The 15393-nt window shown below is 42.6% G+C and overlaps 1 protein-coding gene across 4 annotated transcripts in view; it reads right to left on the bottom strand.

The window, feature by feature from the left end:
* Positions 1 to 15393, bottom strand: part of grid2ipb (glutamate receptor, ionotropic, delta 2 (Grid2) interacting protein, b) — a 40689-nt gene that overhangs the window by 12690 nt on the left and 12606 nt on the right. For 3 of the 4 annotated variants that reach the window (XM_046069282.1, XM_046069280.1, XM_046069283.1), the window contains exons 6-15: positions 12623 to 12901; positions 9672 to 9757; positions 7638 to 7707; positions 5287 to 5439; positions 4713 to 4868; positions 3897 to 4048; positions 3424 to 3558; positions 2309 to 2394; positions 1910 to 2060; positions 998 to 1299 (exon numbers count right to left, since the gene is read on the bottom strand). In XM_046069282.1, coding sequence (XP_045925238.1) covers positions 998 to 1299; positions 1910 to 2060; positions 2309 to 2394; positions 3424 to 3558; positions 3897 to 4048; positions 4713 to 4868; positions 5287 to 5439; positions 7638 to 7707; positions 9672 to 9757; positions 12623 to 12901 — 1570 coding nt within the window. Of the gene's footprint in view, positions 1 to 958; positions 1300 to 1909; positions 2061 to 2308; positions 2395 to 3423; positions 3559 to 3896; positions 4049 to 4712; positions 4869 to 5286; positions 5440 to 7637; positions 7708 to 9671; positions 9758 to 12622; positions 12902 to 15393 lie in introns of all 4 variants that reach the window. The other variant, XM_046069281.1, reaches the window with a different exon arrangement.

Raw genomic sequence — 15393 nt, forward strand, 5'->3', positions numbered from 1 at the left:
AGAGCGCCTGCTGAATAAAAAAAAGCTAATGATGAGTGTGTACAGGTGTGCTTTATACTCCTCCGGTTATTCCGTCACACCTTACCATTCTAGCAACAGGCCAATAGGATTGGAGTGATTTCATTCACGTTCAGACCTGCTTCGCCTAGAGGCGTTCCCATAGTGTCGTAACCGACGCAGTTCGAGTTCCCTCGAAGGGGAACTGTGTGTTTCTAGTTATTCCTTTTGCTGAATTGATGTCTGGAAGAGTTAGCCGCATTCTAGGTGTCACCCCCTTTCCTTAAAGCTTTTTGGGGAATAACTAAATGAAATGGGAACACAGCCTATTACATTTTGAATGGGATAAAGTTATAATACCTCAGGGATGGGAAGACAACATAAGGAGCTAGTTTAGTTAGCTAGTTCATTCATTGTGTTGCTAAATACAGAGAATCGATGAAAAACTTGAAAAGTTAAAGGACTTAAAAGGCAAGATATCCTTTGTATTCGTCTTCTCTTGTTTACATTCTTGTTTAAACCACACCATTAGTTTCGCTTGACTGGTGTAGTAGGGCACGACGCAACTTGCAACCCTGAACTCACATTTTGTTAACGCTAAGCTAACTTAGTTTGTTACTGCTATCCGAGGCTACTTCTTCAGGTGATCCTCCCGTTCCTCTGTAGTAGAAAGCAGAGGTGTAATCACATTATTATTATTTGGCAGGTTGTCTAAGAAAAGGGAAGACAGCTGTAGCATACCACTAACTCCCACAGTCGTCGGTTCAATGAAAGGAATAACCATAAGTCGGCCCATAATTTACCCAAGGGGCACGACCTCCGGTTATTTATGGAGCTAGGAATAAGATATTAAGATATTAAAACATACTTTACAATACTAACACTTAACACAAAAAAAAATCTAGGTCAAAAGACCTTAATATAAAAACAAAGCATGTACTCTATGTGTACGCATACATACAACTGATGGTGCAGTAGATTGGTGGCGGGTCTTCCTCACCTCCTCATAGTCGTTCTCCCCAGGTACGAAGTCGTCCACCAGAGTGACCCGGTGGCCCAGCTGCTCACTCAGAGCGTCCAGGAACTTGTCTGTGTCCCGGCTGCGAGGCGGGCGGGAGAAGGTGAACAGCTTCTTGCGGCGGTTCAGTGTGTTGGCACCGCCATCCGAGTGCTGAGGGGAGGCCGGAGGGCTTTCCAGGCTGACGTAAGGGTTAGAGTCCACGCTGCTCTGGTGGTGGATCTCATACACAGGAGTGGGGAGAGGCTCCTTCCAGGAAAGGGACAGGCCGCTTTTACGGCTACCTGCAAAAAGGAAATCGAAGATGGTTGCTGGGAGCATGATGCGTGTGGTCAGTGCGACTGTACAACCTGCTCAGACTGCAGATGTTTACACCAAGAATTTCTCCCCTGGATGACTTGGCTTATATATCATGCTACTTATTCCCTCCAGAAATTATGTGTGACACCCTTGACCACGTTGTCTTCTGAGAGGTTACCATGGTAACACAAAGAAAAACTGCAGCAGTTTTATGCACATGTAGATTGTAGGATTTGAATGAGTACTAACTTAAACACATTCAGAAATAAGTGGTTCTCATGCCATGTTCACATCACTGGTTAAACCAACTGTTTGACACATCAAATTAAAGTATTTCCCAATTTAGCAGCTTGTGTTTACAGCAAATCTAACGTGGCATGAACACGGCATCAGTCATGTGCCATCAAGGCCCAAAGTTATGCAGTTGTCACTCCTGCCAATTACTATCAATAATTCACTCTGAAAATGCATCAAGCCTAAATGGCACGTGTTTGTGAACCATTGCTGGAAGCGTGTGTCTGAAAGCTAGTGCAAGTTGTTTGTGTCTGTGCACGTAATGCGAGTGTTAGGGCGTGTGTGTCTGCCTCAGAGTACCTGTGAGAGGGGGGAGTGTGAGGGGGGAGAGAGAGCGCCCGTAGGCTTCAGTCTGTCCCGGCCCCTCGGGCTCTGCTGAGGAAACACCCTGCAGTGGCGACACACTCTTCCCTGCGTACACATTCTCCAGCTCCGTGTACACACCTGTCATCTACGGGTGGAGGCATGATCAGCTGGTTAGCACGCAATATCTGCGACACATTTGCTTTGAAGGTCTGCTGCTTATAAGTGTTTTAGGAACAATTTGCAGTCACAATTGTAATAATGCTAATGTTGAATTGCAATAATTACGAGCAGACCCTCAAATGATGTGAGGCCATAGAGCACAGATGACATAACTAGCATTCATTATGCTAGTTGTTGAGGATCTAAGCGCTTAAAAGCTGCAGTTATACCTACATGATTGAGGTCAGGGGACTCGGGGAAGGAGGTTCCATCTCCTGACTGCCTCTCCTCCGGGCTCCCAGATTCATCCACATGAATTCCTAAAGCACAATAAGGCATGAACAGTGACACATGGACATAAGCTTCCTCCTTCCATCCACCCCCAGCCATAAGGAGAGAGAGGATGAAGCAGAGCAGAACAGCGTGGAGGAGCAAAAGGCAAAAAGCTTGGCTCTCCTAGAGCAGGAGTTAGCAGTGGCAATGGAAACAGGGGAAATAATGAATGAAATACCTGATGCCTCAGCTGGAAATAAACACTGTGGGCGCTTTACTTTCAAACTGGTAGCTTGGGGACATTATCAGACTCAAAGACAGCTGACATATGGAGTTAATGTATGAACTGATGGTGGCTATTTTTCTCTTAAGTATAAGCATAGGATTTGCTTAGCACACATCTTTTTCAGCAACAGTCTACTGCACGTTCTAACAATTACATACATTACCACCTGGGAGCTGACCAGGGCATACACAGCCTTATTGCTGCGCTCTGAGCAGTTCAACTAGAGGTTAGATGCCTCGCTCAAGGAATATTAAAAGTACAGTAACTGCTGAAGGAAGCTCATTTACTGCCTCTAACCAGATTTTTCTTATATGTCCAGAGATTCCGAACCCAAAAAAGCAACAATACTGAACTAACAACTGATTGATATGGCAAAATTGTTAGCAAACACTTGCCTATTTACATGTCCAGCAGATGCAGAGCAAAATTATCATTCTTTGGCCTGTAAGTTCAATATTCTCTTGTAGCTCTTTTTTGGTCTCAACCAACTGCTTTGGGAAATATCTTGCTCTTTAGCTGCTAAATGCTCCATTATGTCCACCAGCTAGTCTCTAACTTTATCTGTTTACTGTTTGGTGCTGAGCAGCTCATATACAGTGGGTTTATCAGAGCTGCCTGCTGCCATCGCCAAAAACAATGCCATGAGAGTGGTGAGTGTGAACCAAAACCTTAAAGCTGTGGGGCAAACAGCTTGGTATAAGCCCTACCAACACCGGGGAGATAAGATTATTGTCATTTTCTTCTAGAGAGCGGTAAATCCTTGATCTCGGTGTTGTTAAGTGCAGCGTACCCATTCCCAGGTGAGTCCCGATGATGCAGTCGTCAGAGCTCCTCTCTCGCGCGATGCTGCGGTACGACGTCCCCGTCACGCGCATGGAGCTGCTCCGCCGGTGGTGCTCCAGACCTGCGTCAGGCTCTAACACGCCTGCAAAACACACACACACACACACACACACTTTCAGCATCATGTTTTTGTTATTCACAAGCTGCATGGCTGCTCCTTTGTGCTCATATTATTATTATTATTAAATACACTGGGTGGTTAATAATAAAAGCTTGATATATTTATTCTTATTCTGACCAGGATGCTTCATATGACAGAAATCTAACCTGCCAATGAGGAAGAAAGAACAGTAAGATCCTGCTGTTGGCAAAATCACGTTTCTTTTTCATATCAAACAGGCCACTTACTGACTGTCTGCTGATATTTTATGTGTATTCTCTCGAATGCAAAACATTTCCACATTGCGGTTTTTGGCTCACCACTGCTCTTGAAACCCAGGAAGCGCGACAGCTTGCCCTGGCATCGCTCCTGTTCGTCGTAGGTCAGTAGCTGGTAGATGAACTGCCAGATCAGCTGTTTGGCAGGAGTGTCCAACACTGGAAACACGTCTACTATCAGAGTGTCCACATTCCTGCAAACACACACACGCACATACACATCATATTTATATAACCAACCCCTGTTTACTGGGTAATTGATTTAGTTGAGATTTTTTTTCTTTGCATCAGTAATGACACATACAGCTGAGAATCAGATGCAGGATGAAAACAGATTATGAAAAGGTGGGCGGATAACAGGGATATCAGTTATGGTAGGATTTATGCCTTCTGGGGTTCATACTGTATGCACATACTGTAGAATTCCATTGCTGTTTTGCTTATAATCCTGCAGCATCACGTGTTTGCATCATCTGCAGAGCTAATGCTCCATCCATCTCTTTCCCTCGTTCTACCCTATATCTTTTAGGATATGACATCAGTGCCGATTGGGAGGAATAAACTTCCTGCTCAGCTAGGTGCATATGTTTCTTCACTGCTTTTCCTCTCACTGTTCATCCATCATTCATTTTCTCCACCTCTCTCTTTCGCCTGGGCATCGTTAGCAGCCTGATATATTGAGTATGTTACATACAGAGTTTCCCAGGCAACAGCTATATGTCAATGTAAGAAAGCTTGTTAACAGTGTCTTACTACAAGGATAGTTTGACAGATGTACATTATTGCTCCCCACGCGCCCTTCCATCCTCTCTGTCTACTTCCTTTTATAGACCCTGTGGATCCTTCCAAGCCACTGACCTGTGCTGGAAGAACGTCTCCAGGGACTTGCAGACTGTGTACCGCTCCTGGATGGTCAGCAGGTGTTCCAGCTGCTGGCTGAAGGTCCGCCCGTGGACTTTGATGCTCGGCGGAAGAATCTCTGCCACCCACTGCAGAGAACTGAGGGCTGGAGACCTAGAAAGCAGGCACAGTGGAAGATTTCTATTATTTTACCATTCATACATGCTAAAGTATTGTTTCTCCTTTGTTTTGCATCTTTATTCAGGATAAAAGCAGTGTCACTCAACAGATGTTTGTTTGTTTGTCCCCCTATAGACTAGAGTGTGACATGGGAGTGGATTTCCACTCCTTTCCCATCCCACTCCAACAAAAATATTCCTTTCCCTCCTAATCCTGGAAGAATGACTCCTGAGTTTATTCATATAAGAATTTATATATAAAAACTGATCACGTCCTTTTTTTTGTCTGTCCCGCCCCAGTCACGTGATGAATAGTGAAATTGACTCCCATCCCATGAAAAAATATGAGCCTGCAGACCACGAACTGCTGGAAATGTCAAATCAAAATGTCAGGTTGGTTGGTGTGTACTGACCTGGAGCGTGGCAACGTGGTGGGGGCCAGGCTTGGAGATTCCTCTGGGTCGGTTTGGTCTGAGGAGTACTCAGACGGACCCTCCTCCACTACCAGAGTGGGCATCGCCCCGCTGCCCTGCAGCATGGACACCACCTTCTCATGGGAACAGTTCCTACAAAGAGCAAGAGAGAGAACAAGAGAGCGGATTTGAGATAGACAGAAGTAAATGATGGAGAGCTGATGGATTGGAGTAATAAAGATGAATTATGTGTGATTCTGAACTGTATAACTGAGATCACGTGACCAAAGTTTAAAACACGTAATTTTTTAACTGTGAGATGCTGATGCAAGCTCAGAAAAGGCTAGTGAGAGGATCTTTAAGTTGAATTTATTTGTGCTGTAACTACAAATTGCTTTTTTAAGCATACCAAATAGATCAAAAAAGATTCTATAAATAAGACAGGTAAACTAGGTAATTAGAAAGTACTTTATTTTCAGAGAAAACTGTAAAGTCGTGCAAAAGATACATAAACACCCATCTCAAAGAAACACTTGTGAATACACAAATGTGTAGATTCTTGGCACTGAATCTGCCGAGCAATGAGGTGACGACATTCCTTGTAATTCTCATTTCACACTTATATAATGGTACAAAAAGTAAATGAGATACTGTATTGACAAGGTGTCCAAGCCGGTGATGCTGGACTGTCTGATTTCAACCACCCTATTCACCTCAGTGTTAACAGAAAGACGAAGATTACAGAGATAGAGAATTTTTAATAGTTTAACACACCTGATGAGGACTGTGAAAAAAACAGGTCCACATTTCTGTAGATGCCATACACCATATGCTTTCTTTGTAAACACAAGACTGAAAACTCCCACATATCTTGTACTTTATTGTCTTTCTCTCTCCGGTGAGCACCCTCTGTTTTGCTGATCACCTCCTACTTCTGCAGCACCGTGTTATCAGGGAGAGCAGCAAAATTACACCGCGCCAATCAAATCAGTCTATCGGGCAGCCATGGGAACTACTCTGCAATTATTCTTTCACGTGGCTATCAAGGGGTCTGAATACTGCTTCTTTACAAAGCACTGGATATATTGGCTGATACACTTTATTTGTTGAGCTGTTGATAGGTACAATTCAATTTCATCCACGCTGAATTTCTCATCTGCTCACCCACACTCACTTTCTGAACATCCAGAGGCTGAAGGTCAAGAAGTTGTAAAGTCCACACAAGAAGGATGATTACTCCCACAAGAAAAGTTCTGTTTACATAAAGGCTTTCGTTCACGTGCATCACCCCATACTGTACAGACACACATGTCAACGGTAAAGGAGAATACCGTGACAAGGAATAGTTGGACATTTTGGCATATGAACTTACTGTCACTGTCTTGCTGAGAGTTGGATGAGAGGATTCATCCCACTCAAGCTACAGCCAGCAGCAGGTTATCTTAGCTTAGCACAAAGACTGACATAGGGGTAAACAGCTAGCTCAGCTCTGTGCAATGGTAACTAAATTTGTTATGGGCTTTATCTGCTGCTAAATCTCAGGCCAGCACTCCTGGAGTCTTGTTGTCACTGCGAGGCACTGCATGTAGCCGAGAAATAGTCTAGTACAACCCCCCCCCCAAGTTAAACTGGACAGAGCCAATTTAACTGTTTCCCCCTGTTTCCACTCTTTTTGTTAGGCTAAGCTTAATTTGTAGATATTTCTACAGACATGTCAGTGGCATCAATCTTCTCATCTAACTCTTGGCAAGAAAGCGAGTAACATTTCCCAAGCTGTCAAATGATTCAGCCTTTTTTCAGCACATCTGTCCATCCCAAATTAGCTTCCAATTAATTTTATGGTATAATAATAATGTTTGTTTTTTTTATTAAAAAATTGTTCTTCTTTCTACAATAAAATCTCCTATCCATTTATTCTGGCTTTAATGCTTCCAAAATCAGAAGTTTATTAAATGTGGAAATAAATTTTGTAATGCTATTTTGTTTGTTTTTTATAGCTGAGACTTTCATTTTCTCCCGAGGATTTCTCCTGATAGTCAAACAGACGCAATGCACATACTGCTTCTAGGTTAAAGAGCTCGGCTGAAAAAATGTGAAATAATGATTAAAGAAAAACTACAATAAAACCAAATAAAAGCTTCATGTTTTCTGCAATGGATTATCTGGCACGGTGAAAGATGTTTTTCATACTGGCAGCAGATGGCTTCTGCCAGAGAAAAACAAACTGACTAAATATACTGCCTAAGTTCAAGAACTTGGACAGCAGGCAAAGACAAAATACTACTACAACTACTCCTGCTGTTAGTAATAATAATAATTATTATACGTAATATTATTCACTAAAAACAAACCTCATGTCCAGTCCATTGAGAAAGAGGATACGGTCGCCTGGTTTCAGTCCACATTCCTCAGCAGGACTATCTAAGAGGGAGACAAAGATGGCAGAAAATCAAACAATCAAAAAGGATCCTGGCACAACCTCACCAGCTAAGAAGGTGCACTGAACAGATGAGCAGAAAAGGGAAAGATGGTGACTAATGTGATGTTGTCAATCTGTGTATGGCATCCAACAAAGCCCGTCAACAAAAGAGGTGATCTCCATGCTAAATCTTATTACGTAAGGAAACAGTGCTGTCAAAACAATCCCCGTTGGAATCTGTTCTGACTGCGCTGTGCCCATCCACCGTCGCCTCCTCATCTGCCAACTCACTGCTGAATTTTCCTCACAATGAATGTCATCTTTCTTTTTACCCAATGTTGGGATACATCAAACTCTTCCATGTGATAATGGAGTGTGTGCATGTTTAAGCACATTCACAGGCCACGAGACAGACTGTAAACCATGGAGGTTGTCGTTTCCTGGTGATCGGTAAACGATCTGTGTTTCAGATCACGATGAGAGACATGCCATCCACCCCCACTATCTCCATACCAACCTCCATAAGGCCCACTGAGTCAGTTCGCTCCGGCCGCTTCAGTACATGATGGTGGGGGACGATGGTGGGCGGGAACAGTGCAGTCATCATCAAATACACACACATACACGCACACACATAAACACACATACACATACACCTCCATCCTGCCAGAGGAACCTGGCAAATTCTTGCAACAGTAACTTTGCAGCCTCTCTTGTCTGCTACTTTTAATTGGGAAAGCAATAACAGTTGATCAAATAAATAACCTTTTACTGCTGAAAATTTAAATAATGAAAGAAATTAACAGGCTCACCAAAAGCTCTTAGTAGTAATTACCAAGACAAATATTAACATAACAATAGTGACTTTGATTTTTGTGGCAGTAATTTCCAAAAGAAAAAAGCCAGTTGTATTTGCAGGTACACGGATTACAAAATGAAACAATAAAAAAAATTTGACAACCTGAGGGAACCAAAAAATTATCTATAGTAAGACAATAAAGGTGAGGGTTAAAATCACCTTAAAGCAATTGTTTGAGATTTTAATCACTTCCTTGACCACAGTTAGATGAGAAAATTGACAACATCTCTCCATTCAATATCAATGTAGTCAGAAGCTGGTTAGCTTAGCTAAGCAGGAAACAAGGGGAGAGAGCTAGCCTGGCTCTGTCCAGAGGTAACAAAATCCACCTACCAGCACCTCTAAAGCTTACTAAACATAGTATATCTGGTTTGTTTAATGTGCACTAACAGTGAAGCACAAAACCAAGAATTTGGGGGGGTTATGTTTAGAAATAGTCTAAATAGCACATATTTTCCTGTAAAACAACAAATGCTTGACAAGTGTTGGCAGGTGGATTTTGTTACCTCTGGACAGAGGCTAGATGTTTCCCCCCATTTCCACTCTTAAAGCTAAACTAACATATGAAGTATGAACATATGATAAATCTATGTGATGTTATATATAATGTCTCCTTATTTGTTTCATATCTCATTTGTAAGAGATTTGAATTTGTTTGCTAAATCATCATTTTCTACAAAACAATCATGACAATTTGATCATAATCTCAGCATGATTTGATTGTATAGAACATAAAAATGAACCGCTAGCAGCAGCAACATTAAGATAAAAGCCTGTGTAAAGTCCCTGGATGTAAATGCGTAGTAGTGACTGACTGCTTTGTTACTGTACAGCACAGCCTGTTCTGAGTGTTTTCCTCTTAACATTTCATTGGTGACTCAGACAGCTCCACTTCCTAGTACACTCATAGTCACACACACACACCTCCTGTGCACCTTCAAGCCCCAGCGGCTGGCACCACAACAGACTCACCCACATACACAAGTATGTCCACCCTTCCCCCTGCTGACAGCCAACGCAGAACAAGGTTTGGGTCAAACTACCACACACAGGGAGGAGGCATCTATCAGGACTGTACTGTACTGGATTTTAATATAGAAGCAATACCTGGGATGACGGAGTCGATGCAGACGGGTGCGTGACCCCGCAGTGTGAAGCCGAAGCTCTTCTTCCCCCTGTAGACCCGAATGATCCTGACAAAAGGCAGGAAGTGAGATGAACAATTACAACAGATTTACAGACAATAATTCTTGACTTAATATAACAATGAAATAATACATTTGAACGCCAAATTATAAAAGAATGTTTTATCCAACTCCAGCTGAAACACAATATCATAAAGTGTATTTTTTTTTGCATCATTAATGACAGAAAACTGCAGATTTCTTTTGTTTTTGTATGTTAAACTCATCAATTTTTTTATATATATTCACATCACAACCGTGATTTGTATTTGCAACCCCAAAAAATCCATGCTTTTGTCTCAGTGGCAACAGCGTGGAATTTATGGTGACTCACAATTATGTGTAAAGATTAGTTTTTAACAGCCCCTTCTTACTCATTCTCAATCATCCTGAAATCCATCAAATTACAAAACCAATACACAAATAAAATGCTACTTCAGTGTATCTTCAAGCATCTTATTTCTTCATCCTCAGATGGTAGAGCAGAGTTTAAACCTTTTCTCACTGATCCACGAAGAACTTATCAATATCACTAGGGCTACAATTAATAATTATTGTCATTATCGATTAATATGTTAATTATCTTTTACGATACATTGATTTCTGGTTTGGTCGATGATACAAAACAAAGAAAGACAGCTCACATTTCGGCATGTGACTGATTAAAAGATGAATCAGTTATTATAACTGTTTGTTGATCCACTACCAATGAATTGTTCCATCATTAACTGTGACATCATGTAACCACGATGATGATTATCAGTCTGTCTGTCTCTGAATGGAGCGCTCACTAACTGCTGTTTACAAGTCTGTTGTACATTTGTTTTGATTTGTCACTTCCTGTCGGTGGGAGGCTGAACAAGTGGAAATATGACGTTTGTCTTTACTGCAATCCAGCTTTGTGATTTAGGCTGATAACATTTTTTTTACATAACAATCCCAACTAGTGCAGCCCTCAACTCCCCATCACTCTCCACCTCTCCGCCTGTAGGTTTTATTCCCCAGCTTCCGGGCAAAATAAAAATAATTCAGGACATCCTCAACATAGATAAATAGCTTTGACATTTTGCTGATGTTGGTGCTTTGCTCTCGTTCACCCCAGCGGAGGAGCACAGGGGGGAGATCCCCCATTACTTTAAAGATGAGACACTTGTGCTGCCTATCCACAGCGCGTTGCCATGGACACGACTCAAGGCAACACTGCCTCGATATGTAAACAGGGGGATGGGGGACAAGAGAAGACGAAAGACGGGTGGGAAAACAGACAGATCTATTCTGCGGTTACTGGCTGTTATGTAAGACGAGCTAAATGCAGATGGTGTGTGTGTGTGTGTGTGTGTGTGTGTGTGTGTGTGTGTGTGTGTGAGGAGGGTGTTGGAATCAGAGGCGCAGCATCAGCCTTGAGCACGCTTGACAAATTGAGTGACTATCAGGCTGCTGAAGGCCTCTCCTGATTCCTGTCAGTCTGACTGCACGTTACACTTTCACGCGATTTCACATGAAGTCACCCAGCCCCGAAAAATATTATATAACAACCCAAACGAATCAATCAGTTACTACTTAATGAAGCCACTGAGACATCAACTGCTGGTTCATTGTGCAGCAGCTCTGATATTAACCTGAATAGACATTCGCCAATCAGTAGTGACGGATTTTGAGTATCTAGGGTATATCAAAAGTCCGTTTTGTCTACAGAACATAGTAAAAGACCATCCGCTTAAACTAAACTTTAATCTGGGGGTGGAGTTATTCATAAATATGAAATCTCTATTTATTTTTGAACATTAATTAACCTGATTTAATGATTTGTGTACTCTCTGTCTCTCTCTCTCTCTCTCTTTATATGTATATATTTCTCTCTCTCTTTCCTCTCTATCTCAACTATCCATAGATCTATCTTTCTATCTCTTTCTCTGTCTATTTCTGTCTCTCTATCCTTTTGTCCCTACCTATATCTCTAATTACCTCTCTCTGTCTCTCTCTAATTATCTCTTTCAATCTCTATTTCTCTATATCTATCTGAATATGGATATATAGAAATCTATACCTGTCTATATCTGTCTATCTATCTATTTGTCCATTGTATCTCTCTAGTTACTGTGGAGACACAACAGTGTTATACAACACTCTTGAGGAGGTTTATTCAGTTCAGGGAAGGGACCAACATGCAGCATAACTTCTTACTGCGTGTGACGTAATCTCTCCCATTTAACACAGTCAGCTTGCCTCCTACTGTTGTATGGCCTGCCGATATGTTGACATATTCTGCCGCACATTTCCACTCCGATGTGGGTGAAGGCAGATCATGGGATTTAGTTAGCTGGCTCAGTGTGGGAGTGCACTGGTTTGCACTGGTGTTATTAATTGGACAGCCGTGTAATCAGGGTGTTCGTGGGCGGAGGGTGAGTGGGACAGGTTGAACGGTCAGGGGTTCTACAATGGCGCAGGATTGATAAACAACAAAGGAGATACACACAGGGAGATGGGTAGTTTCAGTTTTGAGGACGTGGTTATCGGAGCACTTTCTAACTTATGTGGTAGGGTGGAAAAACATCTTCTGATATGGACAGATTTGTGCAGCTTCTTGACGAGTCTCTTTAGGAAGCTTTAGGATGCAAGAATGTGGCGGAGACAGGGGAATAAGTGGCACGCTGTCCTCCGTTTCATTTACATTTTCCAAACATCCTGCCCGTAAATGTCTGAATAATAAAGTCTGTCATTGGCTGCTGCATTATGTGCTGAGATTAACCTGTTGGTAGCCAGAGTTCCAACTATAAACAACACTTAAAAAGAGAACTTAAAAGACCCATAAAGCATCATATTATTAACAAAAAACAACATACTGGTAGTCATGTGTCTCCTACATCTGCTCACCTCTGATTGGGTCCGATGGGGGGATGCGCAGGTATCCCAGAGACGGACTTCCTTAAGCCCCTCTCTCTCTCTGCTTCACCCCTCCCTCCTGGTTCTCCATCTCTGGGCACTGAGCTGGCCCGTTTGGACCCGTGGTGGCGATCGGAGTGATCCTCGCTCCGACTGCGCCGGAGTCTGCCCTGCGGCTCGCTGATGCTCTTGCTGCGGCAGAGCCGGTTGATCACATTCTGGGAGACTGCGTCGTCGAAGCGCTGCCGGTGCTTCTTGGGAATGAAGATTCTGGCGAACATGGTGGCATGTGAGGAAAATAAAGGGGATGATGTTAGTTTTTGCCCACAAGAGTTGCGGAGAGTAGGAAGGAGGATGGAGCTACATCACAGATCCACCTCGATCCATGACCGAAAACCTTGGATTTCCAGTGAAATAACAGCAGCAGGTCAAACACCCAGCATGAGCAGAGATTAAAACATGATGATCAACTCGCGAGCTGCTAAAATAATCTTCACAAGTCCAAACTAATTCTAATCAACAGGCTTCCTCCTTCAAGACTCAGTTTCAAAGAAAAGAAAAAGGTGAGGAGTCTTTCCCCCGGAGGTGGCTGCTGTCCCCAGAGAGAAGAAAGAAAGAGAAGTTGAAAGCCAGAGAGAAAAGGAAATCTTGGTGTCACTCGCTGCTTGCTGGAGTCTCACTGCTGCAGCGTGAGGCACCACAGCCAGAATACAGCAAGAGAAAAAGGTGTGGGAGTGAGCGAGCATGGGATTTTCTCTCTCTCTCTCTCTCTCTCTCTCCCTCTCTCTCTCTCTCTCCCCCCAATATCTCATTCTCACTCTCTCACTCTCCTACAGTTCCGTCCACGCCTCACCTCTGTGTCACTCTGTCACTGTGAGCACAGAGCAGGAAAGCTGTGATCATCTCACCGACTCTGGACCTCAACGATTTTACCATTTTCATAAAGAAACTGAACCCGCAAGCAGCACTCAGTAGTGGCACAATGAACTAGCAAAATGTCAAAGCAGGGGATGAGAGTGAACTGTACGTGCTGTTCCGTATGGAGCGCTGGCTGCTCACCAAATCACAGCCCAGACCATGAGAACAAAACAAAATGAGTCGTCCCCCCCACACACGAGGACTCAGCTGACAACATAAAAACAACAATTCATTCAAGTGATCAGAACTGCTGCCAGGAGACAAGACAACCACCCACACACACACACATACTTTCTATAGCTTTACTTGTAAGGATATTCACATTATACCCCACTAACAGTAATATGTTAAACCCTAAACTTTAACTTCTTTCATATCTGTGGCGGGGTTCGATCACCGGCTCCTCCAGTCTGCATGTCAAAGTTGGGCAAGATACTGAACCCCAATTTGCTCCCGATGGGTGAGCTCTTGTGAATGAATGATTAGTTTCTGTTTCTGATGAGCATTTGGCATCTTCCATTGTAGTCTCCATCAGTGTGTGAATGGATGAATGTGACATTTAGTGTAAAGCGCTTTGAGTGGACTGGAAAGGCGCTATACAAGCACAGCCCATTTACCATATCACTCACTTTAATGTAATAGTTTGAAATGTTTTGGGAACTACTTATTAGCTTTCTCGCCCAGAGTTAGATGACAGACAGTACACTGAAAATGAAGCTACTGCTAGCAGCCGGTTAGCTTAGCATGGTGGAAACAGCTAGCTTGGCGCCGTCCAAAGCTTAAGAGTTACTGGTAGGCAGATTTTGTTATCTTCAGACAAAGCCAGGCTAGTTGTTTTATATGCTAAGCTTACCAACTTTTGGCTACAGCTTCATATTTACCATACAGATGCAGTGTGACAGTGATATCAATCTTCTCTTCTAACTCTTGGCAAAGAAAATGGAAAGGAAATCCAAGTATATTCTGGACTTCCATACTAACGCTATACGGCCAAACAAGTCACTTAACAAAGAAAAGTGGTGAAAATCACCTCATTTTGGACAATTTATAAAGACAACAATGTACATATGTTCTCAGGAGAAAACAAGAACATACACACAAAAAGTAGTCTACAATATATAAAAACACAGCATGTCCAATATATTAACACCATGTCTTTTAAACCAGAGCTAAATGAAATATGAACATTTTTGACTGCACTTGTTAATGTGAATAAAAGAGAACCAAAATCCCAGCTGATACATCAAGCGAGTCAGAAGTTCATTATTTGACACCATGCTTGTTAAATCACAGTGGCATTGAGAGCCAACAGAGAGCGGAGCACCGAACACAGATTTGCACAAACAACTGTTTTGATTCCCACCTACACCAGTCTGTTGTGTTCTGACTAGCTGATTCGCTGCTGATCTGCTGATCAGATGAATCAGCCAAAAGCAGACTGGGTCTGTGAAGAACAGCACCAGAGGAGCAATTAGCAACAAACTTGCTGATAGAGACGAGAGAGATAACAGCTACCACTGTACATGTCCACGGGAAGCTAATTAAGCGGCATAAAAACAACTTTGACAGCTGAATAAAACAATTAGAACACAGTCATTGTACGGGGAAAAGGAGAGGGAGAAAGCAACTTCACCGCAAATGTGAGGCCTGGTCACGGCTTGTTTTATCATTCAGAGTTGTTTAAGCCATTTTTAAAAGGTTTTCATGTAAATATAGAGCACTCCCAGCCTTGAGTCGTTCCTGCCATGTCGCCAATAATTCATTTTCATTTACATGTGGAACCTAAAGGTCACAGTTTCTGTTAACAACACTGGTCACCTGTATGAAAAGCTCATTTTTGAAAA

The sequence above is a fragment of the Micropterus dolomieu genome, linkage group LG14 (genome assembly GCF_021292245.1).
Source record: "Micropterus dolomieu isolate WLL.071019.BEF.003 ecotype Adirondacks linkage group LG14, ASM2129224v1, whole genome shotgun sequence".
NCBI classification, from domain to species: domain Eukaryota; kingdom Metazoa; phylum Chordata; class Actinopteri; order Centrarchiformes; family Centrarchidae; genus Micropterus; species Micropterus dolomieu.